At 45.7% G+C, this 14,884-nt stretch overlaps 1 protein-coding gene across 3 annotated transcripts in view; it reads right to left on the reverse strand.

The window, feature by feature from the left end:
- Positions 1-14,884, reverse strand: part of SRPX (sushi repeat containing protein X-linked) — a 111,552-nt gene that overhangs the window by 37,252 nt on the left and 59,416 nt on the right. For all 3 annotated transcript variants that reach the window (XM_040468853.1, XM_040468851.1, XM_040468852.1), the window contains 4 exons: positions 6,113-6,239; positions 3,004-3,125; positions 2,096-2,275; positions 182-315 (listed from right to left, as the gene is read on the reverse strand). In XM_040468853.1, the coding sequence (XP_040324787.1) occupies positions 182-315; positions 2,096-2,275; positions 3,004-3,125; positions 6,113-6,239 (563 nt within the window). The remainder of the gene's footprint in view (positions 1-181; positions 316-2,095; positions 2,276-3,003; positions 3,126-6,112; positions 6,240-14,884) is intronic.

Raw genomic sequence — 14,884 nt, forward strand, 5'->3', positions numbered from 1 at the left:
TCCAGGTTAAGCAGGTTATGCCCCAGACCCAGAAATGAATGGAGATAGCTCGAAAGTGGCAGTTCCTGAAGTTCGTGGTAACTAGATGAGGCACTGAATCTGGCCTTTGCTTTTAATGAAATCACTGAGCCTTTCCTGTGAGAGGTCTCCCCCTCACCTTTACCCTGCTGCAAGGACTCACCTGCAGCATTCCCAACTGCAGCCTGTATAGAAGGTTCCGGGCTGTGGGTGTGGACACAATGAGGAGTCTCCTTTTCTCATAAAACTGGTCCAGAAGTGCCGCTGCTGTTCTGACACCCACGTTGACATTCATGGCTGGAATGAGAAATGGCCAGATGCGTGAGAAAGTCTCTGCTTGTCCTGGCTCAACCTAGCCTGTGATAACCTACAGAAGTGTATGCATCAAGAAGTAAACCCCAAGATAAAATTTCACCTGTAAGTGGTTCATGTGGGAGATGGTCCCAAGAAGCACGGGGTTGGGGAATGGGGAAGTATATCAGTTTTTTTCTTACAGCTATCCCAGAGCACCATAATTGTAGGGGCTTAACCAACCAAATTCTCCTCCAGTCCTGGCAATCAGGAGTTTAAAATCAGTTTCACTGGGCTAAAGTCAAAGGGTTGCAGGCCTGCATTCCCCCCCGGTGCTCTAGGGAAGAACCTGTATCCTTGCCTTTCCCAGCATCTAGAGGCCACCTTCATTTCCAGGCTCATGGCCGTTCTTGCATCTTGGAAGTCAGCAGCGTGCTATCTTCACCTCTCTCCTCTCCACCTTCTGCTTCCATCATTTTCTCTGCCTCCCCCTTATAAGGACCCTTGTGACTACATTGGGCCCACCTGGAAAATCCAAGCTACCCTCCCCATCTCAAAATCCTTGATTACCTCTGCAAAGTCCCCTTTATATTCACAGGTCCTAGGTAATATATTTGGGTAATATATTATTCAGGTAATAGATGCAGGTAATATATTATTATAGGTAATATAGTCACAGGTTCTAGGGATTAGGCTGTGGAACATCTTTGGAGGATGGGCATTACTCTCCCTGCCTCAGGAAGTTATTTGTACCTTAACGTATGAAACTGAAGAACACTGGGCATTTAGCTGATGGTCTACATGTGTCTCTCTCTCACCCAACTCTGAACGGCTGGGGTTTAAAAGGAAACATAAAGATGAGAAAGTAGGGGCACCTGGGTGGCGCAGTCGGTTAAGCGTCCGACTTCAGCCAGGTCACGATCTCGCGGTCCGGGAGTTCGAGCCCCGTGTCAGGCTCTGGGCTGATGGCTCGGAGCCTGGAGCCTGTTTCTGATTCTGTGTCTCCCTCTCTCTCTGCCCCTCCCCTGTTCATGCTCTGTCTCTCTCTGTCCCAAAAATAAATAAAACGTTGAAAAAAAGATGAGAAAGTACCAGGAAATGCGGGGTGGGGGGAGGAGAAGTGGAGTATATAAATAAAAGATATGCCCAGAATCTTCTGGCTAGTCCAAATTTCACACCATTATCATTACCCAGCCCAATCTGTGTTCCTTGGTAATAAGAGCGGACATGCATTGAGCCCTTACCCTGTGACAGGCACTGCTCTAGTCCACTGTTCAATGGATGACCTCATTTACTCCTTACGACAACTCAAGTAGTAGGTAAGGTATGGTCTTCCTCATTTGACCTGAGGAGGAAACATCCTGAATGCCCACGGTCTGTGTGACTTTCAAGCCAGTGCTGCAAAGCAGGCATTATACTGTCCATACTCAGTAGTATCCTGGCTTTGCCAAAAAAGACCCTCACATTTGTAGAAGGGAAGGCTAAGGGTACCTAAAGCGGACTTTGCTAATTTGCAAAGTCACTAATGGCGGGCCCTGGGTTCCCACCTCCAGCTTCCTCCTTAGAGGGCATGAGAGAGAAATCAGGAGACGGACAGAGGCAAAGGAGGAAGGTGGATGAGATGAGCTGCCCCAGATTCAGGGACCATTTTCCCTCCTCAGATAAAGAGGGATGGCGCTGAACCTTTCAAAGTGTACAGAATGAAGTCCTCGCTCCCTGTACTGGAATCCAGAACCCAAGGGTCTTCGGGTTCTGCCGCTGGCTGGGTAGAGGGCTGTACTCATACCTGCACAGGTGGGCTCCGTGCCAGACCAGGCCAGGTTGGACTGACAGACTCGGGCAGGACTACCCTGTAGCTCATAGCCACCGATGCAGGAGAACTCACAGGTGGCCCCGTAATTATCACCATCGCTGGAGCACTTCATGTAACCGTTCTCTGGGGCGTTGAGTTTGCCACAGCGGCGGACTGTAGGGACACAAGGCCAGAGGAGGCTCAGTGCTGAGCTACCCTCCACAGAGTAACCAGGGAAGGCAGCAGTCTTGCAGTCAAGCTTCTCTACTGGCCTGTGAATGAGTGAGGGGGCACATATGACTATCTGGCCAGTGGGTGGGCCTTGGAATGTTTACCATTCATACCAATGAGACCACTGAGATCAACTGGTTTAGTCCCTGTGCTATACATGAGGAGGTTGAACCCAAAAGAATAAAGAATAAAGATGGTTAGGAATTAGCTGCCCAAGCCATGAGGCATAAAATAAATCTTAAAAATATTTTTTTCAGGGAGAACAAAGGTTCTGGAACACCAAGAACATGGACTCCTGATGGCCCAAGCTAGGGGGCTCCTAACCTCCTTTATAGAAGGACTTAGAGGCTTTAGCTGGTCACTCAAGCCCGGGGATGAAAAAGTTATCAAAATAAGATTCTTCTGGGACAGCCAGCTGTGGGCTCATGCGAGACTGGCTTACTGCTCCCTCAGACCTCATAAATAATCTGCCAGCACTGAACCTCATCCAGAGTTGTATTCTGAAATTCAGCCATTAAGATGGCCCACTTCCCCTAGCCTCATCATCAGAGGCTAATCCAAAGCTGGCAAGTATCTCCATGGCAGCAGGAGTTCATAAAGGGTTCTTGCTTGAGGGCCTACTTCCCTTCGCTCCTGTAAAGAGAGGAAAAGCCAATAAGCAGTATTCTTACCTCTTACTTTAACTCGAAATTTGCAAACGCCCTTGTTCTCAGCTCTGTCATAGACTGTGTACTGGATCTTGTGGTCTCCTTCTGGAAAATTTGAGCCTGGTGGGAGGCCTTTTAGAATAACACTTAAAGAAGGGGGAAAAAAACAGAAACACCAAAGATGATCATTAAGGGCCTAACAACAACTAGGCCATTGTCGGCCCAAGGATCAATGATGATCATTACGGGCACGTGTTCAGCACCCACTCTGGCCTGGGTGTGGAGATACTGAGGGAGAGCCATTAGGCCAATCTGACTAGAACAAAGATTTCTTGAAGAACAGAACTTCCTGAGCTTTATTCTGCTTTGGAAGAACAGTTTGACACCAGAACAAGGAAGTCGCCAATTCCTGGCAAATTTAGATTCATTTTTCTCACTGGGAGGTAGAACAGATGATGGGGCATGCTGAGAACCCAGGGCGCAAGTCTTCTTCCAGGCCCACCTTCGTTCCAGGGGGACCCTTAATTGCCTCACTCTGGAGAGGGTGAGGGAATTTTCTGTGAGGAAAATCATTTGAGGGTATAGTCCAAGTAGTCATTGGAAATTTGGGCCTGCAGGGGGGTGCTAGAATTGTCTCTTTTTTTGCTATCTGGCCTAGTGGAGAGCTTTCCTGAGCAAAAGGCAACTTTATTGTGATTCCTTGATTATCCCGGTGTAGTAATAATAATAGGTTCTTTGTACTTACATAAACCTTATATACATATTTTAGGCACAGTTCCAGGCATTTTACACATATTAAACCTCACAACAACCTTATGAGATAGGTATTATTATCTCCATTTCACAGATGAGGAAACTGAGGCATCAAAAGTTTAGGGAACTCACCCAAGATCACATAACTAGGGCAACTGTAGTAGCTTTCTTCTTGGCTGTCTGAGGAGAATACCAATAAGTGCAGCATGATCACATGCCAGGTTGGTTGGTTTTCCAACACATGGTTCATTGGCCTTCTCTCTACAGTTCTCAGCAATGATGAGAATATTTGCTAATAATGAATATGTGAAATTATCATTGTCACCACTGAAGAGAGCCTCCCAGAGAGGTGGACAGGGTGTCTGTTCATAAGGTATGAACTGAAGGGTCTTAGGAAAGTGCCAGAAATCTCACCATTAGAAATGTGTCACTTTGGGTCTTAGATGCTCAAAGGTCCTCAGGAAGCACAATTCAGATGCACATAAACCTGAGAGCAGGGCGCCTGGGTAGCTCAGTGAGTTAAGCATCTGACTCTTGATTTCAGCTCAAGCCATGATCTCACGGTTCCTGGGATCAAGCCCCACATCAGGCTCTATGCTGACAGTGCGGAGCCTGCTTGGGATTCTCTCTCTGCCCCTCCCCTGTGTGTTCTCTCTCGTTATCATTCTCGTTCTCTCTCGTTATCATTCTCGTTCTCTCTCTCTCTCTCTCTCTCTCTCTCAATAAACATTTTTAAAAACCTGAGAGGAATCATACTTCAAATATGAGTGGCCGCTAACCTCTTGGAGACTCTATTTCATCTGCGACATGAAAATAACCATCACCAGGAGTCAATAAGTGAATTCACAGGAAACACTTGTTTCCGAGCTTAGGGGTGAAGACTGAACATCTTCCCAGTAGATGTTCTCTCATTGCCCATAATTGCTTAAGATATTTCCTCTTGCGCAGTGAGCCTGATAGGATTCTAGCAAGGCTTTCCCCGCCGTGTAGCTCATAAGGCAGTAAGTCAGAGGTATCCTTTGTCCGCAGATGGAAACTCAAGTAGGGAGGTCTGACAGGGCCGTGAACTTTAAGGCACAGATGTGAACATGCTGACATGAAGTAGTGGCATCCAGGGAACAAGAAGGCCAATCAGACAGCTGCAGGGGGACAGGCCCAGGTGCTAGACTAGAACAACATGTAGCTGAACTTTCCCAAAGGGAACCATACATTTGAAAAAGCATTCTGGATGTATGTCAAACTATTACTACAGTTGGTCCCGGAGAATGGGGTTGGGGTGGGGAAGAAAGCTGAAGACCCTTCCTCTGGTTTTATAAACTTCTTCTGTAAGTCTCTAATGTGGTCACAAGTTGATTTTTATTTTTTTTAATGTTTGAAAATTAATTATTTAGAGAGAGACACAGAAAGAAAGCCAGAGGGGGCGGAGAGAGGGGGAGAGAGAGAGAATCCCAAGCAGGATCTGCCCTCTCAATGTGGAGCCCAACGTAGGGCTCAAACTCACAAAGTGCGAGATCATGACCTGAGCCGAAACCAAGAGTTGGATGCTTAACTGACTGAGCTGCCCAGGCGCCTCTATTTTTTATTTTTTTTTTTAAGCTCATTTATTTTTGAGAGATAGAGCACAGAGAGGAGCAGAGGGAGAGGGATACAGAGAATCCCAAGCAGGTTCTGCACTGTCAGCACAGAGCCCGACGGCAGGCTCTATCTCAAGAACGTGAGATCATGACCTAAGCTGAAATCAAGAGTCGGATGCTCAAATGACTAAGCCATCCAGGCTCCCCATTGTGGTCACAAGTTTAAAACAATTTAACTAGAAGTCAAAGTTTTGAAAGGAGCAGTTGCCAAAAACCAAGGGATAGAAAGTTCTGCACTAAACCATACTCACAGAGCACAAGGGGAGGGGGGCAGCGTCTGGCTCTACCTGGGACACACGGAGGCTTATCAGGGAGGTGGGTGATGGCTTAGTGAGGCCTAAGGGCTTCAGTAGGAGCCCCGTGGGCAGGCAACGGGGGTGATTTTATCCCAGAGTTAACCAGCTAGCGTCCTCTTTCTCCTCCCATCCCTCTTCTTCCCTTCTTCCCTTTCCTTTGACGAATATTTACCGAGTACCAACTCTGTGCTAGGCCTGTTTCTGGGCATTAGGGATATGGCAGTAAACATGCTATCGTGGAGACAGGCGATAAACAAATACATAAGTAAAATATACAGTATGCCAGGTGCTGAAGACCACTACGGAGAAAAATAGTGCATGAATGAGGAATTGCTAAAGGAGTGCTCTGAAAGCATAAATGGACCAGCAGAGATACACTTCCCCACTCTGGGCAGTAAACGTCTCTCATAAAAGAAGCAACATCCTTCCCACTGCCAAAGGTGCACTTACTCAGTTAGAATGCCATCTGCTGTGTCTCTGCCCTCCGGCGTCTCCCAGGACACCCGGACCGTCAGCTTATTGGGTTCAGCAATGCGTTCCTTCACACTTGGGCACTTGATTCTAGGAGGTTCTATATCTGAAAACAGAACCACAGTACAGTCACCATCACGAAGAAATATCTTGTCGACTTGGGCTGCAACAACCAGCATTTGACCTGCTGGTAGCTCCACGTGCTCCCCATTTTCAAAGAGTCTGTTCACCCCTCTGTATTTCTCTTCCCTCCATTCATCTTGCCTCTTCTCTCCTGCTGAGCTTTGAAGATTGCCTGAGAACTCTCAGGGCCAGACCCGCAATCAACTGGCCTTGCAAGGTGTCTTCTAGCATAACTGATTAGCTATGGCAACTTCTCCCCACGCTTCCAGACTCTGCTTACTGACTTCACAACATTGCAGCCACCCAGCTAGAACTCATTCAGCCATAGGGAGTCCCTCCTGCGTTAAGGACAGCATGACAACATCAGAAGGGGCACCTTAGCTGTCTTCTAGTTCAATGCAATTCAAGGCAACACATCTCTAGTGAGCGACTGCCTTACTCAAGGCACCATTCCAACTGCTAGGTTTAGGGATGCACAAAGGCAAGGGAATTACGTGCTTCTCAAGAGTTTACAGTCTACTGGGGGGATTATTGTCACCATACATAAAATAGGACATGAGGTAGAAAATGGTACCGCCCCCGGTGAGGCAGAAGCAAATGGTACAGAGGCTTAAAGAAACGACCCAATGCTCTATTTTACAAGTGTGGAAACTGAGGTTTAGAGAGCTTAAGTGATTTATTTAAGGCCAGGCATGTAAACAGTGATAGTGTGAATTATAACTGAAGTCCAAGCACTTACTCCTAGAACAAGCCCTCTCTCCTCTGGCTAAGTCCACTCCCCACTCCTCAATAGCTTACAACAAACAATGGTCTGCACTGTGCTCTCCAACTACCACTGGACGACACCCATGGTTTTGTGTTTCGGGAAAGCAGTTTTTACCTTGCCTCTGGCCCTCCAAAGGCCTCCTGAATTTGCCCAGGTAGTTTCTCTACCTGGGAACAGAATTTCTGCTCCCTCAGTATCAAGGATGGGTTGATAATGAGGGTTAGAAATAAATGAGATGTCAATCCTCACTGGGTTGGGTTTCATTTTGTTGTAGCTAAAGTGAAATCACAAGAAGGGGGAATTCAAACTTGCGAAAATTCCATTTGATGATTCTGAACAGGTAGAGAAGATATTTAAAGACAGCCTGGCAAGTTACAACATTTAGATGTGCATTGCTTTAGACATCAACTGATAATTATTTAAATGCCGCTATGCTACAACCTGAATGAAAATTAAATGTCATTTCATTCTGAGTCAGAAACATCCTTGAGAGACTAAAGCACCACGTAAAGTCTTCATATGCTTTCTTTCTCTTGTCTTTTTTTTAATGTTTATTTATTTTTGAGAGAGAGACAGAGAGACAGAGCATGAGCAGGGGAGGAGCAGGGAGAGGGAGACACAGAATCTGAAGCCGGCTCCAGGCTCTGAGCTGTCAGCACAAAGCCCGACGCGGGGTTTGAATCCACGAACCTTGAGATCATGATCTGAGCCGAAGTCGGATGCTCAACTGACTGAGCCACCCAGCCATCCCTCCTTCTATGTCTTTTCTAATAACTTCTCATTTTACTTAGGGCAAGAAGTTATGAATAACTTGGTAAACAACTTCGCCTTCGGCTATGCAAATTCATATGCCTCCCATGTCATGCTTCAATGGAGTGTGAATTTACAAACCTTAATACGCTAATCCTAAATTGAATAATTACCATATTTTACTGCATCTAAGTTACAATCAATTTTGAGATGCATCCCAATTTCAGGGATATTAAAATGTAAACAAATATGCTTCCTAAAATTGATAAAGTATATACATGTTCTGATAAAATGGAAGCTGCTTTAAATGCATTTGAGGTGCCTATTTTCATTTGCTAAGTTTTTAAAAATAATCCTTTTAACTTCTGCTATGATAGATGATAGAAGACATACATTTATAATTGAGATGAACATTTCACAGCTTTGGGGGAATCACAAAGATGAGTATACAGTACCTGCCCCCTGCTGGTCAAATCTAGCTGGCAATCTCATCCTAGAAAATATGTATTTTTTTTAGGGGCACTTGGGTGGCTCAGTCGGCTGAGCGGCCAACTTCGGCTCAGATCATGATCTCCCAGTTCATGAGTTTGAGCCCCACAATGGGCTCTGTGCTGACGGCTCAGAGCCTGGAGCCTGCTTCGGATTCTGTGTCTCCCTCTCTCTGCCCCTCCCCCACTCATGCTCGCTCGCTCGCTCTCTCTCTCTCTCTGTCTCTCAAAAATAAATAAACATTAAAAAAATTTTTTTAATAAATAAAAAAGAAAGTATATATATTTTTTGTTAATTTAAAGCAAAAAAGGATGGGCTGAGAAAAGGAGATAGATTTCAATGCAAAATTGTACGGTGTTTCCTTATTTTCTTGGGGTGACATTGTCAGAGTGAAGAGATATATTCAGCCTCTCTGTCATGGAAAGTAAACATCTGGAAGACACGCTGGGTTTTCTGTATTTAACCATTCGTACCGCCATTGTGAGCAAATGTGCTCTAAATTAGATTATCTGGGTGAAGGCTCTCAGAGCCTCCCAGAGCCAGCTTATATCCGGGCTAACAGTGATTAGCTGAAACTGGCCTAGTTTTTCAGAAGCAGTGCTCTTCCAAACTAGAAACAAGAAAAAAATCAATCATTAAAAATAACAGCGCATGTTTATGGAACCAACTTACCTGCCTACCCCATGCATTATGTCACTGACTTCTCACGGCCACCCACCAGACTGAGTACTGTTGTTAACATCCCCATTTATATACCAGGAAGTATTTCCTCTCTCGTGGAATTTCTCCACGGTCTGGGATTTTCAGACATGATCACATATTTTTTAATTATCTTAATAAGCCAAACACGTCTGGGTGTCTGCCTGCTGCTGACCCGGTAAGTTTCCTCCCAACACGTACATTCTTTCGGGGTCGCCTGGTACAGCTTCGCCATCGATCCCTGAAGAGCAGATTCCGCTGCACCCTCAAGCATGCCGCCCTCATATTCAGCTGAGGAGACCAGCTAGCCTGCCTTTCAGCAGATGTTCCAGAAACCTAAGCCTATAATTACACAGCCATGGCCCTCATTGGTTTCTAGAAGCGATCATAAATTTCCATGAATGAACACAGTTACTGTAGAAACATAATTGCAATTCCCTGTTGAGTTAGGATGACCGCAGAGCCAGTTACTGTGTGGAAGCCCTAAAACTTCTGGGAGAACCCAGGCCATGCACAGGAGACATCTGACCAACTGTTCCCCTTCTCAGGGCTCTAGCTGCCCCTCTGCATATAAAATATCAGAAACAAATCTATTTCACTGTATCACCTACTATTTATTGGAGAAGCTTGGGAATCCTTAACACATCTAACCAGGTAGGTGGCGGAAATAAGAAAGAGGTTCAAAAGGACAGTGTCCTGGCCAGCAGGTCACTTTTTTCCAAGAGGGGAAAAAAAAAAAACCCTTTTAAACTGAGGCTATAAAGTAACTGCATCCTCAAATGTTTCCTTAAATAGTGCTTCCCACCGGAGAGCCATGTTTGAAGATGGCGTATGATTAACGGCGCTTCAGAGCATGGCAATACCTTTATCAGAGACTGCGGGACCTGAGGTGGAGTCCCCTCTCTCTGCCTCATTCTAAGGCAAGATGATAGTCTTAACCCAAGTAAAAGGTTGCCACGGCTCCTCACAGAAACAGACTCTTCACTGTCCCTTTCCCGACTTCCTATGTACAAATTGGCTTTCTACCTGCTGCTTCTCCCACCATGAAGTTTTTATTGATTGATTGATTGATTGATTGATTGACTGGGGGAGACAGCAAGAGGGGGAGAGATAGAGAATCCCAAGCAGGCTCTGAGATGTCGCTGTCAGTGCAGAGCCCCATGTGGGGCTCGATCCCAGGAACTGTGAGATGGTGACCTGTGCCAAAATCAAGAGTCAGGTGCTTAACAGACTGAAGCACCGAGGCGCCCCACTTCTCTCACCTCTTTTATCCCCTGATCTTTCACACCAACTTCCTCTCACTCTGTACAGTCAGTGTGGCTGGGACTGGTTAGTTACCTACTCTCTGATCCCCTTTTTTGTAGTCAAAGAAGTCTGCCTGGGCTTTTGGCCTTCTAGAAGAAAGACTACATTTCCCAGCCTCCTTTGAAGTTAGGCGTGGTCATGTGATGGGCTCCACCAATGGGCTGTGAGGAAACGTGACCTGTGCAACTTCTGGGTTGTGCTTTTAAAAAGGGTGGGAAGAGCGCACCTTTCCCTTTTTCCTCCCTCCTCTACCCTGGTTTGAATGTGGATATATGGTGGGGGAGCTATGGCAGCCATCTTAGACCGAAGAACAAGTGAGGAGGAGTTGGGCCTCGGATACTGCCCAAGGCTGCTTAAGCATAAACGTTTATAGGAGAATAGAACCTGTATCTCATTTAAAGCATTATGATTTTAACTTTGTTAATAGTGGCCGAACAGGTACATAAGCAATCACACCTGGTTTTTTTTCAAACTTCTTCATCTTGTATGGATGTATTTAATTAATGATTTCTAAGCACTTTTTTTTCAAACAAAGAATATTGTGGTGAATTCCTGGCAAAGATGGCTACTCATAATCCCCTTATATATATTCAGCACCTCCTACCAAGAGGTAGAGTCTATTTCCCCTCCCTCTGAATCTGCACCAGCCTTGTGACTCACTTTGACTAAGAGAATGTAAGGGAAGTAAATCTATGCCAGTCCCAAGTCTGGGCCCTTAACAGAGTCTGGCACCTTCTACTTTTGCTATCTTGGGAACCAGCTGCCATCTAAGGGTCTAATTATCTGACTGGAGAGGCCATGTGGAGAGGACAAGAAATTATGAAGAGAGAGAGACAGACAGACACACTCAGCCAAACCCCAGCCAGCACAGCCAACTGAGGTTCCAAACACGTGAGTGAAGCCATCTTGGATCCTTTGTCCCCAGTCACCTCAGCTATTACAATGTCAAACAGAGATGAGCTGTCTCCACTGAGTCCTGCCCAAATCCCCAACCCAAACAACCAGAAGCAATAACATGGTCGTTTGAAGCCACTGAATTTTGGGTTGTCCGTTGTGCAGGAATAGATTACTGATACAAATATAAAACAGTTTGAGGCTGGTGACAGAGGAAGGAAGTGGCCACTACATGGGGCACAGGAAGAGAGTAATTCCCAAAGGCAGAACAAACCTGAACTCTGTAAACTTGCCCAACTGTTTGCTTCCCCCAGCTTTAGTATAATATAATCCTTGTGGATGTGTCTCAGAGGTGGTTCTGTTTTTTTGCTATCATATAAAGTATCAGAAAATTTTCCCCAGTGGACGCAAGAGGCAAGAAATGGAGGCAGTGAATTCCACAATTAAAAGTCACCATCTTGAGGGCACTTGGGTGGCTCAGTTGGTTGGGCGTCCGACTTCGGCTCAGGTCATGATCTCACAGCTCTTGGGTTCGAGCTCCGCATCGGGCTCTGTGCTGACAGCTCAGAGCCCGGGGAGTCTGCTTCGGATTCTGTGTCTCCCTCTCTTTCTGCTCCTCCCCTGCTCGCTCACTCACTCTCTCTCTCTCTCTCTCTCTCTCTCTCTCAAAAATAAACATTAAAAATTTTTTTTTTAATTTAAAAAAAAGTCACCATCTTCACCAGAAAGATGCCCAACTGAAAATTCATTGGTGATATGTTTATATTATACAAGGTCACTACGAGTTTACCTGTTGAGGCCAGGTAAAATGTGGATCAGTATCTCAATCCAACGAGTCGTTTCAAAGCTAAACTAGCTTCCTGAAGGTTTGCCAAAGGATGCGTGCTTGTCAACCCAGGAAAAATGTAGCATAATTTAAGATCACTGATAACGATGCCCTGACACATTTATTCTTAGCCCCATAATGTGTGTATCTTCTTTTTTTTTTTTTTTTTAATTTTTTTTTTCAACGTTTATTTATTTTTGGGACAGAGAGAGACAGAGCATGAACGGGGGAGGGGCAGAGAGAGAGGGAGACACAGAATCGGAAACAGGCTCCAGGCTCCGAGCCATCAGCACAGAGCCTGACGCGGGGCTCGAACTCACGGACCGCGAGATCGTGACCTGGCTGAAGTCGGACGCTTAACCGACTGCGCCACCCAGGCGCCCCGAATGTGTGTATCTTCAACTGAATCTCTGGAAGTAAGGCAGGGCAGTCCATCGAATGTCCCTGTGGGTCAGTGGGTAAGCCCAGCTGTCAGAGAGCGTATCTGAAATCTCAGAGATGATATTTTATTCCAGAATTTCGTGTGTGCTAAGTCTCAATCTATTCTACTCTGCGGGAAATACAAAACAAGCAGAGAGCAATTCCAAAAATCAAGTTGGTTTGTACACTGTCCTTTGTTAAAACAACTAAATGGGGGCTCTCTGCATGTCAAAAGGTATCGGCTGGGTCTTCATTATCGGTGATTTTTCATTTTCTTTAATGTTTATCTCTTCCTCTTTTTGCCCAGGGAAAAGTGTTGGTCTCAGGGAGAAGTCACACATCAACTCAAAATCTGGCATCTAGATGAGGGCTTGCTTGTAATTCTAACTGTCCATTGTTCTATCTAAATGCCAATGTAACCAAAAATAACTAAAAATGGAAAGAAAGAAAAAAAATCCCCTAAAAACAATAGTTGTTTAATTCCACGGTTTTTTTTTTCATATATCTATGTATCTAGATATAGATATAGATCAATGGAAGTTGTGGCTCTTTAGTTCAACCCTCCTGCAATTGCAGCAGGATTTTTCTCCTGCATTGACTTCTTTCTCTCCATATCTGTTTTGGAAATAACCATGGACTTGAGTCCACTGCCAGAGTGCGGTCTGCCTAAGAGAATTAATTTTAACTCATGGTACTTTCAAATTAGCCAGACCACAGAACTGACCACCTCAGAGTCAAAAGCATGGCCAGTGTTCTCTCCTCCCTCCAGGTCTGGAGGAGAGCTGGGACCATTTTCTCAGCACTCAGCAAAGCTCCGGCCAAGACGCGCTGCTGGAAGTTGTGCGGAAATTTGGGAACTACTTAGCCACCATGGGTCAGCATCTAAAATAGGCTGAGGCTCTGAGCTATGCTCAAGGACCCTCTACACATGAACAAAGTTATTAAGCTAATTTAATACATTTAAAGCCAACAGAGTCCATGACATCCCTGGAGTAAAAGTCACTGGGGACAAACTGCAGCTTCTCTGTCACCAAAATTAACGAAAGAAGTGCCTGCTGGCTTTGTCTGTTTGTCTCTTTTTCCTGGGAGCTCCATGCTCTCCTGTGGCTCAGTGGTCCCCTTTTCGCCTCTCCCACCTCATTGTATGCACAATATCCCTTCCCCGCCCAGTATGCCTGAACCTTGCCCTGGAAAACTCTACGATAGATTCCCTGCAACTGGGGTTCATTTCTTAGTCCTTTCTCTCTCCCTCTGGGAAGGTTCCAGCCCCATCTGGTCCAGCTTAAGCCATGCCTGTTGCTTTTTGAGAACAATCAGCATTTTCTTTCCATTGTTGCACACGATCTGGACACCTGAACAGTGTGATCCCTAGAGAACTCATCGCCAATGCTTGCTTAGCAGAAAGATTTTCAAACATCTCCTTTCCTCCCATCACCTCTGTCCTTTCCGACATGAGGGAGGAGAGATTTAAAATTTGGGTGGCTGTTCTGAAGAGCTAGCTTGCACACAGCAAGTCACAGGGGAGATACTGAAAACAACATCTGTGAGAGGTCCTGCTGACTCGACCGCCTGGCCTTAGGTCATGTCCTTCAAGAGGTGTGTGTCCTCAGCACCACTCTACCTGCATCGGTTGACCAGGACTGCTCTGCCATCTTCTCACCGAGAACTACTGTGACTCAGGGGGAGAAGTCCAAACCCTCGGAGAAAAGTTGCTGAACCAAATATCCCGTTGCTACTCAGTTTTTCTGTAATCTCCCTTTTACCACCTGGACTGAAGGTCTCAAAATTCTATCTCCCAGACTCTTTTTGCCTGCTGGGTGCCAGATAAGTTTGCAAACAGGAGGCACCTGTCAGAGAACAGAAGGCAAGAAGAAGGTGGAGCTTCAGGGAGGGTTTCCTGGACTCCTGAACTATCGGCAGGAGTGTGGGCTCCTGATTTCACCCTCATCGACGATGGCGTCAGTTCCAGAAATGTCAGCAATAAGGCCAGGCTTATGAACTTTGGGTGACAACACCAGGGCACCATTTGCTCCTCCAGCTCTTTTTATATTTTTTAACCAATTCCCTGTGTTAAATTCTCCTCCATTTGAAATACCTAGCATGGTTTCTGTTTTCCCAATTACTGACCAATACGAACTCCTACCTAAAACATAGAAAAAGAGAAGCCTAGAATCAATCTGAGTCTGTTATCTGGGTTTATTTGGACCTGTTGCTCTCGGCAAATGGATACAAGGTATGGTCCAGATTGTGACTCTGACCTAGAAGGGTTCGTATCACATCTTGGGCAAGATCCCTCAGCTATAGCTCAGTACCCACAGAACTGAAGAGCGAGAATGGCTGCCAGGGAAGACCATGGACAGAGGTGCCGTACTGAAGACAGCCCTGGGACTGAGGCCAGAGTTGTTACTGTTATATTTCTGCCCCCAGAGGGTAGCATCCAATTTCAGTCTTGCTCCTGAAGCATATGCCCCAGACAATG

The sequence above is a fragment of the Herpailurus yagouaroundi genome, unplaced genomic scaffold (assembly GCF_014898765.1).
Source record: "Herpailurus yagouaroundi ecotype Mexico unplaced genomic scaffold, PumYag 67793, whole genome shotgun sequence".
Lineage (NCBI taxonomy): Eukaryota > Metazoa > Chordata > Mammalia > Carnivora > Felidae > Herpailurus > Herpailurus yagouaroundi.